We start from the raw sequence: 23,374 nt of genomic DNA, 5'->3' as shown, positions 1-23,374 counted from the left end.
ATAATATACAATTTTATGATGCACATTTCACTGGTGCTTGTAATTAAAATACATGTGGCCAATCTATGTAGCTGCTCTGAATCATGATAAAGAGGAAGGATTCACCATTTTATGGTCGTAATAACTTGAACAGACATATCTGGACTGAGAATTCACCTCTATTTAACACCAGCACTTTCTTGTTGGCTTTAAGGCTTATTTTTTGCTGGTCATTTATTTTCCTCTGTGTCAGTATTATGAGGAAAATTCACCCTCGCAATTGCCTATGTCACCATCTGATACGTGATTTTCTATTCTATTTTGAAGCATAAACATGTTAAATTGTTTGTTATAACACATTTTTCCCTGATTGTTGTCAAAATTGTTGAAATCAATGCGCTAATTCTAGAAGGCATCCCTCAATGACACTGCTCAATTAAGAACCATTGTTTTGATTTGTTCCTCCCCTTCCCTCCATACCATTGCATGGATCATAATGATGATTGTTTGGTTACATGCCTGCAGGCATGGATAACCACCATCTCCTTGGCACTATGTAAGGTTGGTCTGGATGTTTCTGATCTTTGGAGACTGTCCTTTGTATTTTTAACTTCTTTATCTTGTTTCCTTGGTACTTACTCACATGCCTATAACAGTCGTTTGATTTGTCGGAGATGCTTAAGAAAGAGGAAGAAATGCTCTTAGCGGTAAAGGAGAACCAGTCCAAGGTATGTAGTCGGTAATATATTTTCTCTCTATCATGTTCATGCATCGTCTTGGGAATGCATTCTTTCATGAAATTATATGCCACGGGTCTGGCAACATTTCCTTCTGTTCCCTTCAGTTCTCTTACAATGTGACTACTGTATAGGTGCTTCCCCGGCCTTCTGTTGTCAAGTTCATGGTTGCTTCGATACTACATTTTATTGTTTTCCTCGCGTGACCTGAATCCTCAACTCTGTGTTTATTTCATATACCATATTCAACTTTCACAATTATGTTCTGTGTGCAAGTGATACTACGCCTTTTATAGGAAGGGGACGGCAACTATTCACAATCTACTCTTAATGAGCGCACCCACAAAGCTGAATCCTGGCATCGTGATGCTGCGGCAAGGGCTCGATATACTAAACCTGCAACTCCTATTACATGTGCTACTTTTGCTCAAGATGTTTTAGAAGGTCGAGCAAAGGTGTCACGGTTTCACGAGCACAAGCACCAACGTATGATATTCGGACCCGCTAGCCTTGTTTCCAAAAACCCAACAAGCGAGAGAGAGAGAATGGCAGCCCAGGTTTTCCAACCTCATCACAGGTATGCTGCTGCTAGTCTTAATAACTCAAAAATCACCCGACTCTTCGCTTTGAACACGCACTTGAGGAAAAGAAAATAAATAAATATGGTTCGCATTTACAGAATGCCAACTATGAGTATCGAAGAAGCTGGGCTGAAGGAGATGAATATTATGAACAAATGGCAAGAGAATAATGCAAAGCTCATGGAAGAAGCGAACTCATCATGGTACAAGGATAATCGTCAGTCAAAACCAGGCGAGGACGATGAGGAAGATGATGATGCGGCACAAGAAAAGGCAAGGGTGTGGGACGACTGGAAAGACGACAACCCTCGTGGGGCAGGCAATAAGAAGCTCACACCCTGTGGCTAAGACTGAAGATATTGTTGAAATTTCTTTCATGTCACTAAGTAGAATTACACAAATAAAATTGGCGGATGATTGCTTCGGTTTTCCGTGTCTGCCTAGTGATTCAGTTCCAGTTTTGTGGTGCTGCTGTTATAAATTATGAACATTTCCTTGTATGATAGACGTAGCCGATGAGTACGTGTTTTGTGCGTTCGAAAAATCATCTGATATTTGTTTTCTTGAATTAATATATTTTTCAAAAAGGTAAAATTTGAAATTCAACATGGCTACGGGAAGATATATTTGAGTTTTCTAAATAAATTCAAAATTATGAATTTTAAATATTCAATCCAAATACATCATAAATTACCAATATAATTTGTGTCTGCTTAGATTTAGGCTAACAAAATCTCCATTTACATTTTTAAAATCCTATTGGATTTCCAAAACCTGATAAATTTAAACTTAAAACAAATTCTATTAATAAATCGTCCAGAATTTGGAAGAAAAATAACTAATCGACATAAATAAAAAAGACAATATAGACATCACACAAACTTTGATAACTCCCTGCAAAAATTCATAGATAGCTCAAGCATTTTCATTGTTTTGTACAAATTTCCGACATATTTTATTTTAAAGTTCCATGATATTTAAGCTCCTACTGATTTGTATATACATGATAATATTGATATTTTATTTCTTCAAATTTGGTCTTTAGTTTTAAAGTTGTATTTGTTTAAGAGATTATATGGCGGATTTGTATCAATCCTTATTTTATTAGCTTAAATTAAAATATTCAAATACAAATTATGTAATAACTCACAATCAATCCGGTTGTTATGGACTATGGTGGACCAAACTCAGGTACTCTTCGAAGTTCTATCCATATGTTTTCATATAATATATTATTATTAAAAATAAATAAATTAATGTAAATTAAAAAATTTATGGATTGCTTTGAATACATTTAAAGATAATTATAAAAATATATTTTAATTAAAATAAGAGAGAAATAATTCCTGATAAGATCGCACCGTCCCCACCAGCCCACGCCAGCCCATGGAGAAGTTGTTCGGGGCCAATTAAAAATCTAACCCTAAGCAAATTTTAATTTTATATATTAGTCTTTTAGAATTCAAAATTTGATAAATAACATCCACTTAAAAAAATAATTAAAACAAAATAAGCATACAATACAAAACAAAAAGAGGAGAAAGAAAATGGGTTTTTGTTCTCTCCATTCTTTTCATCCTTCTTACAACGATTCTTTTTTTCTTCATCCTTCACTCATTGGTCTTCTCTTCAATTTTTTTCTTCCTCTACATTAAGCAAGAGAATATTGTAGTCATTTGTTTTCCTAAAAAAAGTTTCAATTTTTCTCGACATTGTCAAATATTTTAAATCATGTGTAAGTTCTAATGTCATGTCAATTTTTTTATCGATTTACCGGTTTTTATTACAATGTATATATTGTAAATATAATTTTTCATATATTTCATTCTTAAATATTCTGTCGCCCAAATATTATGGGTTCAGTCGCTTAATTCTGTTTTCAGTCGCTCAATTCTGTTTTCAGTCGTCCACTTTGATATGTTATGTCATCCGATTATATGTTAAATCATTTAATTTTTATGACATATTTATTGCTTATTTTGTACTTTTACTAAAACATATTGTTTTTTGAAAGTGGATGGTTGTATGTATTTTTTTTAAATGCAATTGAATATTAATGATTTAGTATGAATGAATCGAAGATATTTTGTACTATTCAATGTATAAAGGTGATCAAGTTAATGTTTTGTGGACTATTTACTATATTATAGTGTATTATAATCGTGTGAGTATAAAATATAAAAGTGGCGTAAAATAATTAAAAAAGCGACTGAGAGCGACTGAGTGATATATGATTTTTATAATAGAAAATACGAGCAACTTCATGTTTGGGGTCTATTTACTCTATTTTAGTATAGTATAATGGAGTGATAGTGTAAAATATAAAAATAATATCATAATACAAAGAGCGACTGAGTGATATATGAGTGATCTAATAGAACCACTTGATGTACTAGAAAATACTGTTTTTTGGAAGTGGAAGTTTGGATGTTTTTTTAAAAAAATGTAATTGAACATTAATGATTTAGTATGAATGAATCGAAGATATTTTATATTATTCAATATATAAATGGTGATCGAATTGATGTTTTGTGGACTATTTACAATATTATAGTATATTATAATCATGTGAGTATAAAATATAAAAGTGGCGTAAATTAATTCAAAGAGCGACTGAGTGATATATGATTCTTATAATAGAAAATACGAGCAACTTCACGTTTGGAGTCTATTTAATCTATTTGAGTATAGCATAATGGAGTGATAGTGTAAACTATAAAAATAATGTCATAATACAAATAGCGACTGAGAACGACTGAGTGATATATGCGTGATCTAATAGAACCACTTGATGTACTAAAAAATATTGTTTTTTGGAAGTGGGAGGTTGGATGTTTTTTTTTAAATGTAATTGAACATTAATGATTTAGTACGAATGAATTGAAAATATTTTGTATTATTCAATGTATAAAAGGTGATCAAATTAATGTTTTGTGGATTATTTATTATATTATAATATATTATAATCGTGTGAGTATAAAATATAAAAGTGACGTAAAATAATCAATAGAGCGACTGAGAGCGACTGAGTGATATATGATTCTTATAATAGAAAATACGAGCAACTTCACGTTTGGGGTCTATTTAATCTATTTAAGTATAGCATAATGGAGTGATAGTGTAAACTATAAAAATAATGTCATAATACAAAGAGTGACTGAATGATATATGAGTGATCTAATAAAACCACTTGATGTACTAGAAAATATTGTTTTTACCTTATTTCACACTATTTTTCATTTTATAATCTCTTATCCATAAAAATATATCATAATATATTAAGTAGCATATAAAACATGAACTTGCTCACTATTTTTTACTATATAACTCAGTCGTCATTCGGTCGCTCCCAGTCGCCATTCAGTCGCCCTCAGTCATTTTTGTCTTATTTCACAATATGTTTAATTTTGTAATTTCTTATACATGAAAAATATCATAATATAGTAAATAAGATATAAAACACGAATTTACCCACTTTGTTTTTATCATATCACTCAATCTTCATTCGGTCACCCTCAATCGCTGTTTAGCTTATTTCACACTATTTTTCATTTTATAATCTCTTATCTATAAAAATATATCATAATATATTAAGTAGGATATAAAACATGAACTTGCTCACTATTTTTTACTATATAACTCAGTCGCCATTCGGTGCCCCTCAGTCGTTTTTGCCTTATTTCACACTATGTTTAATTTCGTAATTTCTTATCCATGAAAACGTACCATAATATAGTAAATGTGATATAAAACACGAATTTACTCACTTTGTTTTTACCAAATCACTCAATCATCATTTGATCGCTCTCAATCGCTTTTTAGCTTATTTCACACTATTTTTCATCTTATAATCTCTCATCTATAAAAATATATCATAATATATTAAGTAGCATATAAAACATGAACTTGCTCACTATTTTTTACTATATAACTCAATCGTCATTCGGTCGTTCCCAGTCGCCATTCGGCCGCCCTCAGTCATTTTTGCCTTAATTCACACTATGTTTAATTTCATAATTTCTTATACTTGAAAACACACCATAATATAGTAAATATGATATAAAACACGAATTTACTCACTTTGTTTTTACGACATGACTCAATCGTCATTCGGTCGCCTTCAATCGCTTTTTAGCTTCTTTCACATTATTTTTCATTTTATAAACTCATATCCATAAAAAATATATTATAATATATTAAGTAAAATATAAAACTTGAACTTGCTCAATATTTTTTTACTATATAACTCAGTCGACATTCGGTCGGTCTCAGTCGCCATTCGGTCGCCCTCAGTCATTTTTGCCTTATTTCACACTATGTTTAATTTCGTAATTTCTTATCCATGAAAACGTACCATAATATAGTAAATGTGATATAAAACACGAATTTACTCACTTTGTTTTTACCAAATCACTCAATCATCATTTGATCGCTCTCAATCGCTTTTTAGCTTATTTCACACTATTTTTCATCTTATAATCTCTCATCTATAAAAATATATCATAATATATTAAGTAGCATATAAAACATGAACTTGCTCACTATTTTTTACTATATAACTCAATCGTCATTCGGTCGTTCCCAGTCGCCATTCGGCCGCCCTCAGTCATTTTTGCCTTAATTCACACTATGTTTAATTTCATAATTTCTTATACTTGAAAACACACCATAATATAGTAAATATGATATAAAACACGAATTTACTCACTTTGTTTTTACGACATGACTCAATCGTCATTCGGTCGCCTTCAATCGCTTTTTAGCTTCTTTCACATTATTTTTCATTTTATAAACTCATATCCATAAAAAATATATTATAATATATTAAGTAAAATATAAAACTTGAACTTGCTCAATATTTTTTTACTATATAACTCAGTCGACATTCGGTCGGTCTCAGTCGCCATTCGGTCGCCCTCAGTCATTTTTGCCTTATTTCACACTATGTTTAATTTCGTAATTTCTTATCCATGAAAACGTACCATAATATAGTAAATGTGATATAAAACACGAATTTGCTCACTTTGTTTTTATCATATCACTCAATCGTCATTCGGTCGCCCTCAATCGCATTTTAGCTTATTTCACACTATTTTTATCTTATAATCTCTTATCCATAAAAATATATCATAATATATTAAGTATCATGTAAAACATGAACTTGCTCACTATTTTTTACTATATAACTCAATCGCCATTCGGTTGCTCCCAGTCGCCATTCGGTCGCCTTAGTCATTTTTGTCTTATTTCACACTATGTTTAATTTCGTAATTTTTTATCAATGAAAACATACCATAATATAGTAAATAGGATATAAAACACGAATTACTCACTTTGTTTTTACCATAACCCTAAAAAAAAAAGAACAAATGAGCAGCCCAAAGGAAGAAGAAGAAAACATTAGTTTAGGTTCTAAGAAAAAAAAAGGATTTGAAAATATTTAAAATAAGGGTAAAATAGACATTTCAAAAGTGAGTGCTAGTTTTTTAAATATGTTGTTGTTGAGTGTTATTTACCTAAATTTCCCAGTTGTTCGAGGCTTCTTCTCCTTTTCCGGCGGCTGAAGCGACTTCTCGCAATCCCTAGAGTTGTTTCTTTCGGCGTTTTTGACGCCGTTTCCGCATGTTGCCCTACCTCAAAGGGGTTGATTTCGATAAACCCACAATTGTATACGTACTTGAAGCAACCATCCAATTGGATTTTCTTTTTTCAGGAATAGAAGCGAAAAGGGGATTACGAAATAAGAAATTTTTTTTGGGTATTAATGGTTGCATTGGATTTGTACAATGGTGCTGTATCCGGATGTGCTACACTACGCCTGCATTGCGAAGGGCACCACCGTTTTGGCGGAGTTCAATTCCAGGGACGAGACCCTAGGTGCTCTTGCCGCGAAATGTTTGGAAAAGACTCCGGCTTTTCATTCCACCTTCTCCCACACCGTCCGCTCCCGCACCTACTCTTTCTTGATCGAGGACCCTTTCGTTTATTTCGCGATTTTCGATGTGAAATTGGAGAATTCGGAAGGTTGGGCATTTTTGAAGAGCGTGAAAGACTCTTTTGAGGACGTTTTTAACGGGGATCCGGGGAAAAAGAGGTTGGAACTTTTGAGCTCACATTGTTTTCAAGGTGAATTTAACCCGGTTTTCCATCAACTTCTAGGTCATGCTCTCGGCACAGACGTGGAGGGCTTCGGGTCTCCCAGGGGGATGAGAATGAACCCAAACAGGATGTTGTGGTCGGGGCCCTGTTCGGTGGGAAGACATAATTCGGATGCTGCCATGACGTTCAAGATGATCAAGAAAAAGTGGTTCGGAGAATTCAAGGAAAAGGGAAGAATGAACACCGAAAAAGGAGAAAACCGAGTTTGTGAAGAAAATGAAAATCATGGGAATAGGATCTGGCCGAGAATTTTCTCTTGTTATGCACAAGAATGGAGTTTATTCTACAGAATTACTGGGGCTACACAACCATCACAAGGCAAAGAATGTTTGGAAAAAGCAAGTTTGGATTGTTTTGTCCCTAGATCTGATCATTTGCACCATCTTGTTTGCAGTTTGGTTGTGGGTTTACAGTGGGTTTAAATGCGTTGACCGCTGACAGCTGAACAAATTTGGAAAAAGATCAAAGGTTTTTTGTGTCTTGTTTTTGTATTACACAGATAAGATGCATTGGCATATTTTGGATGCAAATCGACCGCAAAATGTGGTTTTTTGGCGTTTGCTGGTAAAGTTGATTTTTTTTACCAATGACAATCAAATCTGTGTGATAGCACAGGACGAGTTGATTTATGCTGCTGTTGTAAACATTTTGTGTTGAAGGCTTCTTCAGTGTGTATAGTAGGTGTTGTATAGAATTCATATGCAAGGCGGTGGATTCTGTATGTTTTCTTGAACTTTGTTGGTGTGCAATGAATTGTTTTTATATATTTTTTTATTATTTGTCTGAGTCTTAACTATGGCAGTATTTAGTGTATTTTTAACTTGGAATACCTAAAAATAACACTTTAATCTCCCTTCAAATTCTCTTTTTTTCCCTGCTTACGAATTTACTTTAGATTTTGGATCAATGAAGTGTATTGATTACAGTCGAATCCTAAATCAAATATTTATTCAATTAATATTAAATTTCAGAAGGTTAAGAAAATTCCAGATAATATATACAAGTAAGGTGATAAAAGACTGTAAAACCAGTGTTTATTACAAGTAGTTTACATATTACACACACAAAAATCATCAAAACACCAATATGTACACACAACAAAAAGTATTATTTAATTTTCTTTAAAAAATTCAAAATCGAGTTATATGGGTTGATGGCTAGATTCGGGTTTAGGTTTGGGTTGAGCAATTTTTGAATAATACTTTTGCTCAACCCCACCCAACCCACTCGAATTGACACCCGTGATATGAATTAGAATTATTTGAATAAAAATAGAAAATGCAACATTACGATTTATTAAATCAGTTCACAATCAATGTAATCACTAAAATTTACATGAAAAATGTGTTATAACAAACAATTTAACATGTTTATGCTTCAAAATAGAATAGAAAAGCACGTATCAGATGGTGACATAGGGAATTGCGAGGGTGAATTTTCCTCATAATACTGTGACACAGAGGAAAAATAAATGACCAGCAAAAAGTAAGCCTTAAAACCAACAAGAAAGTGCTGATGTTAAATAGAGGTGAATTCTCAGTCCAGATATGTCTGTTCAAGTTATTACGACCATAAAATGTTGAATTCTTCCTCTTTTTCATGATTCAGAGCAGCTACATAGATTGACCACATGTATTCTAATTACAAGCACCAGTGAAATGTGCATCATAAAATTGTATATTATGTGCTTTTGGCATTAAGAAAAGCCAGGAGACACAATGTAACTCACGCTAGAAACCTATTCTATAAAGAACATCACATTGATTAAATGAATTCTCCATAAACAACTTACTTCCCTTTCCTCTTCTCCGTCATCATCCTCTAAATCTTGTTCCCCCCTCTCTATGGGAGTAGAGAGTGCAGATGCTCTAGTTGAGCGCCCACGACGTTCCTTCCGTTCCTTTATTTCAAGCAATTTTGACTCGGCCGCTTTTGTGCGTTTGAACCGAGCAATCTGAAGTAAATCCCAAGTATTAGATGCAGAGGAGTACTATCACTTATTCAACAAATGGAACTATGAAGTTCAATGAAACATGTCCGAGGAAGAATGCCAACCTTCTTAGCTCTTTGATCAGCAGATGAATTGCTCCTTGATTGCATAGATGATTCCAGTTCATCTTCTGGTACTAGCTCCATAGCTTCACAAAATGAAATAAATTCCTAGAATATGGCCAAATGAAAATTCGACATTCAAAAAATTATCAATAGCTTCCTTGAGCACATTGCCTTATCGTGTGACCAAAATCTAAAACTAGTACCTTTAGCCTGGCTAGTGAAGCTTTAAGAATCTGAATCCGGTTCTCCTGTGAATTTTTTTCTGTTAGCTCACCGAGATAATATGGAACCTGCATCAAAGACCATGAGTTAAATATTTTTAAACGATAACTTTCAGACACGAACAATACATCAGATTATCACATAAACGAAAATCAGCTCACGTTTTTTTATCACATTTGCAAGAAAGTGAGTTTAAAGATTAAAGCGGAAAACAAAACCAGAACATTCATCCATTTAGATTACTTTGCCTTTCATGAAGATTTAAAAAATATTCAACACCTACAAGAAGATATTTGAGGTTGTTAGTACTGATATCATCCTTCGTCTCATTAGATGAAAATAACCCCAACTTTCCAATCATATCCTCGCATTTCCTCAAAACCTCGCAACTGTTTCTCACAGTTTCCTGACAATAATTATTAAGAATGAAACATATACATGAAATAATACTCAAAGGAAAAGATAACAGAATATAACACACATCTAATACACAGTCACTCTAAAACCTGTTCGATTGAAGAATCGGAGGCGATTTGGTGAATCTTTTGAGCCTGCTCGAATAGAATCGGCAACTTAATGTCCTCCGTCTGTAATTCCACAAAGCTGATTAGGTTTTGTCACTCAAGTTCTGAAATTGAATACGCGAATTTCTATCTATTCTATTTTACTAGAGTGTCGTGAATATGAGAAGCCCTAGGTGGATTTAAAGAGAAGCTTTCTCTCATTCGTTTGGGCCTAGGCCAATCGTATTTCCATTGTGATTGCATTCTAAATGGGCTAGGCTTTTGATAAAAAAAAAAAAAAAAAAACCCAAGTACTATTTGGGGATTGTAATGTGTTTATATATATATAGGTAAGGGCGGCACATCAATTCTTGAGGTGTCTTACCCAGCTCTGTAGTCCAACATATAAGCATTTATATTTATCTCAAGATCAATTAATCATATGTTCATATTTGTTTAGGTCTTATTTAATAATTTAATTTTAAAAGCCATAATATTTGGTTATAGTAATTTTTTATTTACTTTTATATTTGTAGTCTATTTCAAGTTGACATTATACTTAACAAAGTAAAAAAAATATGGAAAAACAAAGAATTTATAAAATTGAAAATATTTAAGGAAAATATTGAGTTGATATTAAAATAGGAGAATTTTAATAACAAGTCTCGAATTGGACATAACGTATATGTTCATCTTAAAATTTAATAATAGATCTACTCCATAAATTTGTTATCATAAATTCGAAAAAAGAACATCCATAAATAAATCAGGGTAGTGGTTGTAAGGGTGCCTCACTTAATGATATAGTTGACGCTAATGGTTTTACGAACGCGACAACTTTAACTTAAATATTAGTTGTAATATGAATCATTAAACAATCGGTAAGAGCATTTAAAATATTAGTGTCATCAAAGAGCTTTGAAAACTCGTTAATGTAGATAGGATTTCAATAGATATAACATTTTTTACTTGAGATTTTAGTTGATGTATTTATGAATTTTGTAACTTCGAGTTTTTAAGATATTTAAATATGATAATCAATTTAATTCACAAGATAGATGAATAGATGATTACATCGAGAGACTAACAAAAGAAATCAAAGTATATGAATAGACAAGAAGGATGATAACAACTCATTTTTGTAAATATAATTTTGATATTTCAAACATCAACGAACATGTCACAAAAAATTAATGTTTCTCACAATATGTTTGTGCGCGACGATAACATAACTGTCAACAAATGCATCCGAACTCCAAGTAAACAACCAATTTGTTCTCGTTACTTAAACCGAATCATGGTGTTAGTAAAGGAGATTACAAATAATTGTGTTGTTCAAACATACGGGTTCTTCCCATGAATTCAAGTTCCGAGGAACACATTTGTGCACTTTTTATTTGCACCCTTTGGTCTCGTCTACATAATTTAATTCAAAAAGTCATATTTTTGTCACTCTTTCGACATAGTTTCATTAAAAAAAGCTCAAATTTAGGAGCACATTCTGTTTCTCCTTTAAAAAAAAAACAGATTTACTGAGAACACTCTTTATGTTTTTGTATCGCTGATTAGCAATGGTCTCAACAATTAGAGCTTGTACCATATTAAAATTTATATTCAAGTGATTAGTAAATAATTAATTTTTTTAAAGCAATGCATAACACTTCATCAACTGATAATCATATCTACAATTATATCCTTTGTGCAAAATAGAGGAATTAAGTCTCAGAAATCAGGAGTAGATTTTAGTCCCTGGAAAAATGTACACCCACTACAAAAAAACGGAAGGATTAGCGACGGTTTTAGTAAAACCGTTGCTCAAATAGCGACGGTTTTTATTTCTCGTCGCTATATAGCGACGGTTTTTATTAGAACCGTCGCATATTAAATTAAGCGACGATTTAATTAAACCCATCGCTACCGTCGCTATTATAGCGACAAATTTTCATAAACCGTCGATTAATTTAATAGACGACGGTTTTAATAAAAAAGTTGGTAAATGCAAGGTAAAAACGCGACGGTTTTCTTGCACAAACCGTCGCCGATTTAGATCGGCGACAGTTTGCCTTTACCGTCGCTACTGTAGCGACGGGTTTCTTAACTCGTCGCTAATTTAGCGACAGGTTCTCTTTACTCGTCGCTATATAGCGACGGTTTTCTAAACACCGTCGCTATATAGCGACAGGTTTTTAAAAACCGTCGCTATATAGCGACAGGTTTGTAAAAACCGTCGCTATAGTTCTTTATATACCGAGCTTCGCGATCATTTTCTAAAACGATTTTTCACCTCTATCCGGTAGTAGCGAAACTTTATCCATTTTTTCAAAGTTTCGATTTTTTTGTTTTGTACTAACAATTTTTCGTAAAATATTTTGTAGATTTCCTCGTCGGTGCGATCTTCCGTGACATAAAGCTGCATGTCTTCGTGCAAATTAGGGTAAAGTTTTTTTTTTTACAGAAAATTTATTAGTAGTTTTTTTAGTGCGATATTCCGTTCGTAATTTTTTTATATGAATTTTATGTATAAACACCGTCGCTACTTAAGCGTCGGTTTTTTTAAAAAACCGTCGATTAATATAGCGATGGATTTAAAATCCGTCGCTTAATATAGCGACGGTTTAATATAAACCGTCGCTTAAAGTAGCGACGGTATATTAAACCGTCGCTTAAAGTAGCGACGGTGTTTTTATAAACGCCGTCGCTATATTTGCGACGGTATTAACGCCGTCGCTATTTTTACCGTCGCAAATATAGCGACGGCGTTCTTCATAAAAACCGTCACTATATAACAACGGGAGTTGAACAACCGTCGCTTTTTGAATGCGACGACGCCTCCTGTTAGCCAAATTGTCGTTAAAACCGTCGCCTTACCCTTTTGGCAACGCTGTTGGATAATTAACCTGGGAGTTGTATATATGGGCTTGGACAACCCTCCCCCCTTGAGCTAGCTTTTGGGGTTGAGTTAGGTCAAAGTTCCAATCTTAACATGGTATCAGAGCCTGGGTTTTACCGTTATGTGTTGGACTGTCTAAACCGTCGCTAATCCAATTTTTTTTTTTGTAGTGACCATTAGATATTAATTTTCAACAGACGTTAGGCTTTTGAATTTAACCATGATTATTGAATTATAATGCAAGCAAATTAAACAAATTTGATGATTAGGTGCCATGTTTTGTTCTGGTAAACAAGTTTAACTCCCACAATGTACGTTCATGGAATCTGTAGAAGAAAAATAATTTTGAATTGGCAGAAATGACACTATAATATTAAAAGAAATCTGATTTTGAAGTGGTGAACAAGATGCGACATTCTTGAACATAAATATATATAAAAAAAAAAATATACGGTTTTTACTCTCTCATAAGTATTACACTTTACCCATAAACTACTTCATCTAGTACGTACCATTCATCTAAGAAAAATTATACATGGAAACATACACTCACCTCTGCTGAATGAGAAGCAAAAGGAGCAGAGTTACTTTAAAATTTACAAAAAAACAATTATACAGCACACAACCATAAAAAAAACTTCATCATGGTTACCATACATGCACTGAATTTCAAGTTCTTATGGCATAATCACAATATTGAGGCATATATAACTCATAAAAAGCTTGCATTGTGTTCACCATAAATGACTAACAGATTATGTAAACATGAATTCAATCTTGTAAGTTACGCTGCCAGAGCCGAGCTGGCGTGCATCTTTGGCTACAAAGGAGAAACAACATGTAACAGTTGATCATCCGTCTCTTAAAGCTAAGGTAATTTAAATCTGCAGGGAAAATAAAAGGTTTTGAAAGTTTGCAGGAAGCCAAATCATGAAAGACCGAAGTTTCATGGTCCACCTGACACCGTCGGATCATTCCGTTGTATATTTTTTCTTTTATGGAATATGAAGGATGCGACGGTGTGGGATGGAAAATGACTAATCCAGTTGATCCGAGTTCAATATAGAATTTCCTTCCAAACAAGAGCAATGAAACTCACCAGTAACATCTTATCCATATGCCATTTAATTAACATATATATGTATAACCTGATCGATCTTGGAACGAGATACAGGGCAGCCCCATTTCTTGGCCTTAATTCCATTCAAACAAGACATGCACCCAGCCATGTGCCCACATGGGACACAAGCTCCCTCCAGTGGAGCGTGTAGGCATAATATTGTACAAGATATAGAAACCACACCATTTTCATACATTTCACCTGTACTACCAGAAATGGAAAGCCCAGATGGTGGAGATAAAAATTGATGGTTGAGGTCGTTTTTTTGGCTGATGTCATCTTTTTGCTGCATTGTTAGGAGTCAACAACTTCTGAATATAGTTGGCTAAACAAGATTCATGTTGAGGTTATCACACGCTTAGGCTTGATCCCCCTCGGTGTACTTATGCTTCATTTTTATAGACAAGTCTCCTTAGTTCCCCATCGCTTGGGGTTCTCTTAAAAAAAACATATCAACGGAAAAAATCTGCTTCGCTTGATGGATCTCATTAAGAGTTTACATAAAACAACATATTCATATCGTAAAGAAACCAGATATGGTAGACAATATACACTGTTAATGTCTATCCAGGTCTTATAAAAAATCAACAATACTCATTAAAATTGTGTTTAAATAATCTGGCGATCAAGAACGACGCAAAAGGGAAAAAAATAACTCAATAACACGGCCGACTACGATATCAACAATTTCAGGCTTGTACCTACGACGAAATGAAACACACAGATAAGAATACAATTCTCGAGATCAAACTTTTCAGGTGAAAAACAACAATGAAACCTGGCTCTCGACGTCCTAACATAATTTCTTGAAGAAATAGGCAGGTGTATTAACTGCTGGGGTAGTAATTGTGTCAGTAACAATACCACGGCCCAATCTTTCACCTGGACACATTAATGTAAACATCAAAAGAAAGTACAATCCACGACGATAAACAAAAGCAATTCTACGAAATCCATCTTGGATTTGGACGTTCAACAAATAGTGCAAAAGAGTTCTTACAATGCCACAGACACTTTTCCTGAATAATCAATATACCGAGAATTTTTTTTAAATTATCAGGCATCGGAAAAACTGTTTTACTTCCAAATATGTTTCACAATAATCAAGAAAATAAAAATATGCTAGAAGAAACACACAAATGAGATTTCATAACCGAGAAGTCAAGTAAAGAAAAATCGAAATCAAAGAATATGTTGAATTAATTAAAACCATACCGGCATGAATCGCGACGCTACCATCCAAATTCAAAAAGGAAGCGTATTTGAAAGGACGCGACCTCAAATCGTACATTTTCCCGATCAAAAGTAGTATTTTCAGCCACAATCACCTCGTCAACCGGCGCGGAGGCGGCCACAGCCGCAGCAACGACAGCCTTAGCTGCGAACTTGAAATCCCAGTCACCCTGGTCGTTTAGCCACGAAGCAGCCACAACCTGCGCCACACCAATGTTGCTACAGTTCCGTCGCGCCTTGTTGCTCAGCTGCCTAATGAAATTTGGTGGGAATTTTTAAATCCTTGAGGAAAGTCCGTAGACCGACATCGCGCCGTGGAGCATCGGAGGCTTGATTTTCCTACCGGACGGTGCAGCAATCCGCGTGCAATCAAGATCGGAGCGGCACTCGAAGGCCGGAAACGCCATTGCGTAGCTTGAGATGGCCGGTAGGGCTCGAAATGGAAGATTAGCCGATTATTGAGTATATCGAGCAGGAGACGCGATACTCGTCTCTCCTCTTTATATGCATAAAAGAAAATAAAAGAGAAAACCGAATGCTGTAGGTGACACAAGCGTGGTTTATTGACAGCACAGACTTCTGCTGTGTTGGAGAAAGAATGGTAGGCCACGTGTATTTTAGATGACTGAAAACCGTACAAAAACAGGCCCATTTCAATTTATTCATGCTTTCATATATATTATGTAGATTAAGGCTGAGCACCTTATAAAAACTGCCAAGGAGGACACTAATTTATTTATTTCCTTTTTTGCCCCTGATCATCTTTGTTTAATTTGATCCGACATCTTTCAGCCCATAACCCCCCATCGGCCCACGGGCAAACCACTGCTCTTACGCGATCGAGCGATCAATCCCATTTCCCCTTCTCCGTAAAAAACCTCAGATCAAATATTTCACCGTCTCTTCTACAATCCCATTTTGTTCTTTTTTCACAAAAGATTATTGGAAAAAAAAAACAAAAAAAAGAAGAGATCTAACAGGAGTGAGGGTTCGTGACAAAGGCACAAGTCTTGAAGAAATCAATAATGAAACATTGGATCTGGTACAATTGTTTTCCCAGTTTGATTCTTGATTATTCAACGAAATCTTGAAGTGGGATTTATGATTTTTTGTTTTGTTTCTGCTTCGAATTGAATCTATGACGAAAATCCGATGATTTTCCCTGTTATTTCATTATTGCGTTTCCAGGAGATTCGTTTTATTTGCAATTTGGGGATTGACTTTTAGTGGAAAGGTTTTTTTTATACACAACGACATTAACGAGATCACCTTCCTAGCCCTAATTTTGCTTAAACTTTTTCCCAACTGTTCTTCCACATGTACTAACTCTTTAATAGAACACGAATCTATATTTTCTCCCAAGAGTTTTCTGCAAATATTTGTGCAATCATTAGATGCTTTGCTTTCAAGTTTCCGTATGATTTTTCCATACCCCATCATTAATTGATTTTATATTGATTGCAAATAGATTATACTAGCAACCAAAACCTACTGACTTTGCTCCCAACCCTTTATCGAGATAGCAGAAGGCTCAATCGAACTCACCATTGACCGAATTACTCATCTGGAAGGCCAACAATCCAGGTAAGAATCGGCTACACATGTTTGAGAAGTTGCAAGTTCAAATGGAGTTTTACTTCACTGTCTTAACAAGGAAAAGTAGTACAAAAGAAATCAAGAAAAAGGAAAAATCCACACTGCATTCCAGAAGAGTAGAACTTTTAGTTTCAGGGATTTTCACCATAATTGTTTTATTCCAGTGCAGGACTCACCATTGACCGAATTACTCATCTGGAAGGCCAACAATCCAGGTAAGAATCGGCTGTACATGTTTGATAAGTTGCAAATTCAAATGGAGTTTTACTTCACTGTCTTAACAAGGAAAAATAAGTACAAAAGAAATAAAAAAAGGAACAATCCACACTGCATTCCAGAAGAGTACAACTTTCAGTTTCAGGGATTTTCACCATAATTTTTCTATTCCAGTGAAGTTTGGACATCACAAGTTTAAATACATCACATAAATGCACTAAACCGTTCATTATTCCTCTGAGTTTGCATTGCATTCACTCGAGATAGAGCAATCAATGCTCCTTCACCTCAAAAAGGCCATCTGGACCTGCCTTCACAAAATGTATTTTAGATAGACAGTTTCACAGTAGAAGCATAAAAAAGGACTACTTTATTTTATAACATAAATGTCCCATTAAACTTTGCTCGGATGCACTTATTCAAGCATTGTGAGCGCGACCCACATGCTGAAATTCTATTCTGTTGAAAGGACCTTAATAAGGCCTGATTGAATATTTGTAGTTGCAATTGAGACTCCACGAAACATGCTTTTCAGACTGATCGTGTTGATACTATCCCAAAGAAATAAAAAAATCACACATCACACAGACATATGTACAATTACGTCAACCACTTCGATCTACAATAGGGGAATTTAGAACAAAGAGTAGGAAATACAAAGGAAGTCTGACGCTAAAGATTAATAATAAGAAGTAGAAGAAGACGACACACAGAAGAAGCCCAAGGTTAGGATTCGTTTGATTCAACATAATGATCATTTAAAGATAGCTTGATACAATAGTTATGATTGAACTTAGAAAAGGTGTTCTTTGCGAAATCCTTCAATAAATAGATTACAAGAGTCTACCTCAATTATCCCATAATCATGGTTTTATAAATTTAAATTAAATATATGTTTTTGGTAATGTTGATAACATATACTTGGTAACTGCGACTGCTTCTGCTTGAATGTCCTTATTTCAAGGACAATCTTGGTTGTACAAAATTTTTTACTGTCTTGGTGTTGTAAAACCATGAAGGTTTGATATATTAGCCTCATATATTTTGATACATCACAAAATACATCACAGACATCACAACTTCTGCTTGAATGTCCTTATTTCAAGGACAATCTTGGTTGTACTGTTCATTGGTTGTTTGAAACTCAAATAAAAAGTGAACTTAGGAAAATTCAATTTATTTGTCGATTGTCTTACTTATTGATGCTTTTCTTTATGATTGTTTTTACTTCCTTCAGCATTTTGATACAATTGATGGCAACAATATTGTGCAATTTATGTATCTTGATCATATTTATTTTTGGTTTAACTTCGCGAAATTCGCTTCAATCTTTCAAATGTTATATCTCAAAAATGTTTCAACTTTCTTTCTTTTGATTTTGTCGGTAAAGATCTTTCACACAAGACTTTCTTTCCTCTGCAATTTTTTCTTTGACTTCACGAATTTCGAATAACTTTTTCAAATAATGTAAGTTTCCTTCCACTTAATCTCACTGGTTTTTCTTGGTTTTCATTTAACATGTAACGATGGTTTATACATTTTTTGGGTTATTATGTTATTTTATTTCTTGAGTCATTGAAACTTAAACATGTCTACACCAATATCTAAGAGTTGCCTTCTAAATATTGTCAAAGGTTTAAATACTATTTAGCTTCAATTTCTTCTCCTTCTAAATATCGTCTACTTACAATATTTCGGTTTTGTGGACACATAAAAGAAGTTTGTCAAGTTCTACTTTATTTGTAATGTATTTATCGAAATCCTTGCAGTAGTTTATATTTTGTTTTGTCATATCGATTTTTTATAGCACACTTTAATAGATCGTTCTATTTATTTTGTTTGTTTATGTTGTACTATGTTATTATTCGATAAAATGAATAATTTCTTACTACGCTTGCCCAAAGAGTGTTTAGCTTATGCATAAAATGCTTAAAGATATCTACAACTTGATTTTTTTTTTCAATTTATTAAATGAATGTAGAAATAAATTTTAGGTTTTGATATTAGATAAATTTTAGTGCGATGATATTCTCATGTTTTTTAGACAATATTTTGACTATTTGTTTAATTATTTTAAATTGAGTTCTATCATTGTTTCACATTAGATGATATTACTGTTTCAAAAAAATATTATTTTTATGATCAACATCTATATCATTTAAGGTAACAAGTTTAGTTTGACCTATTTTTTTAAGCTTTGGAATCTCTTGCTTTTCATGGATCAAGTGGTGTTGTAAAATCATGAAGGTTTGATATATTAGCCTCATATATTCATGACACACGCAACGCGTGTGCCTCGGTGGCTAGTATATATATAAGAACTTAGTATTAGTTATTGAAATCATATTCGATCATACTTGATGGATTTTATTATATGTACAATTTATGATGAAACCATGATGAGTAGGTCTTTTGTGAAACGGTTTCATGAATTTTTATCTTTGAGACATGTCAAACCTACCGATATTCACAATAAAAAGTAGTACTCTAAACCGTAGCTTGTGAAATCGGCGAGGCAGCAGAAGCAAGAAACTTTGCGACTCAGCAGGTAAAATCGACCCTTAAACCTGAAGAATCGTATTAAATAGCTCACAAGTTTTTACATATCTAAAAAGTTGCTTAAATACAAAATTTAATTTCAATGAGATAATGGAGACTACACGGTTGTACCCGAGGAGCTTGAAACTAGGATTTGTATGATTATGGCAATATGATACAAAAGTGCAACCATCAGAGGTGCATGGTCATGGTCGCTCCAACCCCTTTGGTGGAATCAGATTCCATAAGGTATGGAATAACCTGGTTCTCATCATGTGTATGGGAGGGAGAATCAGGGATTTTTTTTAAGAAGGAGATATGGGGATTTTGAGTCTCAATTTGGCGTATTTCCACCATATCATCAAACCCATTTTCACCCAAAAAAAGGAAAAGAAAAAAAATCCAAACCCTCGAATTTCAGATTTTGAACGTTCATTAATTTACTTAGTCACATACACAAAGTTCTTGAAATCTTGTCTGATTGAAATTCGCGTATTCAATTTCAGAACTTGAGTGACAAAACCTAATCAGCTTTGTGGAATTACAGATGGAGGACATTACGTTGCCGATTCTATTTGAGCAGGCTCAAAAGATTCACCAAATCGCCTCCGATTCTTCAATCGAACAGGTTTTAGAGTGACTGTGTATTAGATGTGTGTTATATTCTGTTATCTTTTCCTTTGAGTATTATTTCATGTATATGTTTCATTTTTAATAATTATTGTCAGGAAACTGTGAGAAACGGTTGCGAGCTTTTGAGGAAATGCGAGGATATGATTGGAAAGTTGGGGTTATTTTCATCTAATGAGGCGAAGGATGATATCAGTACTAACAACCTCAAATATCTTCTTGTAGGTGTTGAATATTTTTTTAATCTTCATGAAAGGCAAAGTAATCTAAATGGATGAATGTTCTGGTTTTGTTTTCCGCTTTAATCTTTAAACTCACTTTCTTGCAAATGTGATAAAAAAACGTGAGCTGATTTTCGTTTCTGTGATAATCTGATGTATTGGTTGTGTCTGAAAGTTATCATTTAAAAGTATTTAACTCATGGTCTTTGATGCAGGTTCCATATTATCTTGGTGAGCTAACAGAAAAAAATTCACAGGAGAACCGGATTCAGATTCTTAAAGCTTCACTAGCCAAGCTAAAGGTACTAGTTTTAGATTTTGGTCACACGATAAGGCAATGTGCTCAAGGAAGCTATTGATAATTTTTTGAATGTCGAATTTTCATTTGGCCATATTCTAGGAATTTATTTCATTTTGTGAAGCTATGGAGCTAGTACCAGAAGATGAACTGGAATCATCTATGCAATCAAGGAGCAATTCATCTGCTGATCAAAGAGCTAAGAAGGTTGGCATTCTTCCTCGGACATGTTTCATTGAACTTCATAGTTCCATTTGTTGAATAAGTGATAGTACTCCTCTGCATCTAATACTTGGGATTTACTTCAGATTGCTCGGTTCAAACGCACAAAAGCGGCCGAGTCAAAATTGCTTGAAATAAAGGAACGGAAGGAACGTCGTGGGCGCTCAACTAGAGCATCTGCACTATCTACTCCCATAGAGAGGGGGGAACAAGATTTAGAGGATGATGACGGAGAAGAGGAAAGGGAAGTAAGTTGTTTATTGAGAATTCATTTAATCAATGTGATGTTCTTTATAGAATAGGTTTCTAGCGTGAGTTACACTGTGTCTCCTGGCTCTTCTTAATGCCAAAAGCACATAATATACAATTTTATGATGCACATTTCACTGGTGCTTGTAATTAAAATACATGTGGCCAATCTATGTAGCTGCTCTGAATCATGATAAAGAGGAAGGATTCACCATTTTATGGTCGTAATAACTTGAACAGACATATCTGGACTGAGAATTCACCTCTATTTAACACCAGCACTTTCTTGTTGGCTTTAAGGCTTATTTTTTGCTGGTCATTTATTTTCCTCTGTGTCAGTATTATGAGGAAAATTCACCCTCGCAATTGCCTATGTCACCATCTGATACGTGATTTTCTATTCTATTTTGAAGCATAAACATGTTAAATTGTTTGTTATAACACATTTTTCCCTGATTGTTGTCAAAATTGTTGAAATCAATGCGCTAATTCTAGAAGGCATCCCTCAATGACACTGCTCAATTAAGAACCATTGTTTTGATTTGTTCCTCCCCTTCCCTCCATACCATTGCATGGATCATAATGATGATTGTTTGGTTACATGCCTGCAGGCATGGATAACCACCATCTCCTTGGCACTATGTAAGGTTGGTCTGGATGTTTCTGATCTTTGGAGACTGTCCTTTGTATTTTTAACTTCTTTATCTTGTTTCCTTGGTACTTACTCACATGCCTATAACAGTCGTTTGATTTGTCGGAGATGCTTAAGAAAGAGGAAGAAATGCTCTTAGCTGTAAAGGAGAACCAGTCCAAGGTATGTAGTCGGTAATATATTTCTCTCTATCATGTTCATGCATCGTCTTGGGAATGCATTCTTTCATGAAATTATATGCCACGGGTCTGGCAACATTTCCTTCTGTTCCCTTCAGTTCTCTTACAATGTGACTACTGTATAGGTGCTTCCCCGGCCTTCTGTTGTCAAGTTCATGGTTGCTTCGATACTACATTTTATTGTTTTCCTCGCGTGACCTGAATCCTCAACTCTGTGTTTATTTCATATACCATATTCAACTTTCACAATTATGTTCTGTGTGCAAGTGATACTACGCCTTTTATAGGAAGGGGACGGCAACTATTCACAATCTACTCTTAATGAGCGCACCCACAAAGCTGAATCCTGGCATCGTGATGCTGCGGCAAGGGCTCGATATACTAAACCTGCAACTCCTATTACATGTGCTACTTTTGCTCAAGATGTTTTAGAAGGTCGAGCAAAGGTGTCACGGTTTCACGAGCACAAGCACCAACGTATGATATTCGGACCCGCTAGCCTTGTTTCCAAAAACCCAACAAGCGAGAGAGAGAGAATGGCAGCCCAGGTTTCCAACCTCATCACAGGTATGCTGCTGCTAGTCTTATAACTCAAAAATCACCCGACTCTTCGCTTTGAACACGCACTTGAGGAAAAGAAAATAAATAAATATGGTTCGCATTTACAGAATGCCAACTATGAGTATCGAAGAAGCTGGGCTGAAGGAGATGAATATTATGAACAAATGGCAAGAGAATAATGCAAAGCTCATGGAAGAAGCGAACTCATCATGGTACAAGGATAATCGTCAGTCAAAACCAGGCGAGGACGATGAGGAAGATGATGATGCGGCACAAGAAAAGGCAAGGGTGTGGGACGACTGGAAAGACGACAACCCTCGTGGGGCAGGCAATAAGAAGCTCACACCCTGTGGCTAAGACTGAAGATATTGTTGAAATTTCTTTCATGTCACTAAGTAGAATTACACAAATAAAATTGGCGGATGATTGCTTCGGTTTTCCGTGTCTGCCTAGTGATTCAGTTCCAGTTTTGTGGTGCTGCTGTTATAAATTATGAACATTTCCTTGTATGATAGACGTAGCCGATGAGTACG

The 23,374-nt window shown here is 34.5% G+C and overlaps 2 protein-coding genes, 1 long non-coding RNA gene and 2 pseudogenes across 3 annotated transcripts in view; 3 read left to right on the top strand and 2 right to left on the bottom strand.

Moving 5' to 3' along the window:
* The window catches only part of LOC140816205 (PP2A regulatory subunit TAP46-like), a 3,198-nt gene extending 1,377 nt beyond the window's left edge, over positions 1-1,821 (top strand). Inside the window, exons 6-9 of the mRNA XM_073175300.1 lie at positions 505-540; positions 636-707; positions 1,013-1,293; positions 1,396-1,821. Coding sequence (XP_073031401.1) covers positions 505-540; positions 636-707; positions 1,013-1,293; positions 1,396-1,645 — 639 coding nt within the window. The 3' untranslated portion in view covers positions 1,646-1,821. The remainder of the gene's footprint in view (positions 1-504; positions 541-635; positions 708-1,012; positions 1,294-1,395) is intronic.
* Positions 1-16,935, bottom strand: part of LOC140816206 (uncharacterized) — a 22,798-nt gene extending 5,863 nt beyond the window's left edge. Inside the window, exon 1 of the long non-coding RNA XR_012114494.1 lies at positions 16,749-16,935. This is a non-coding gene — a long non-coding RNA (uncharacterized lncRNA). The remainder of the gene's footprint in view (positions 1-16,748) is intronic.
* LOC140816605 (phytolongin Phyl2.2-like) lies at positions 6,831-8,066 on the top strand (annotated as a pseudogene).
* LOC140817220 (PP2A regulatory subunit TAP46-like) lies at positions 8,834-14,538 on the bottom strand. The gene is made up of 7 exons (XM_073176865.1): positions 14,275-14,538; positions 10,240-10,320; positions 10,017-10,139; positions 9,715-9,801; positions 9,512-9,616; positions 9,249-9,410; positions 8,834-8,905 (listed from the first exon to the last, which is right to left on the bottom strand). Exons 1-7 carry the CDS (start codon positions 14,536-14,538, stop codon positions 8,834-8,836), a joined length of 894 nt encoding a protein of 297 aa, XP_073032966.1.
* On the top strand, positions 16,310-23,374 carry LOC140816204 (PP2A regulatory subunit TAP46-like; annotated as a pseudogene).

The sequence above is a fragment of the Primulina eburnea genome, chromosome 16 (genome assembly GCF_022965805.1).
Source record: "Primulina eburnea isolate SZY01 chromosome 16, ASM2296580v1, whole genome shotgun sequence".
Classification (NCBI taxonomy): domain Eukaryota; kingdom Viridiplantae; phylum Streptophyta; class Magnoliopsida; order Lamiales; family Gesneriaceae; genus Primulina; species Primulina eburnea.
Note: the sequence above shows the minus strand (reverse complement) of the source record. Positions and strands in the feature narration are given on the sequence as shown.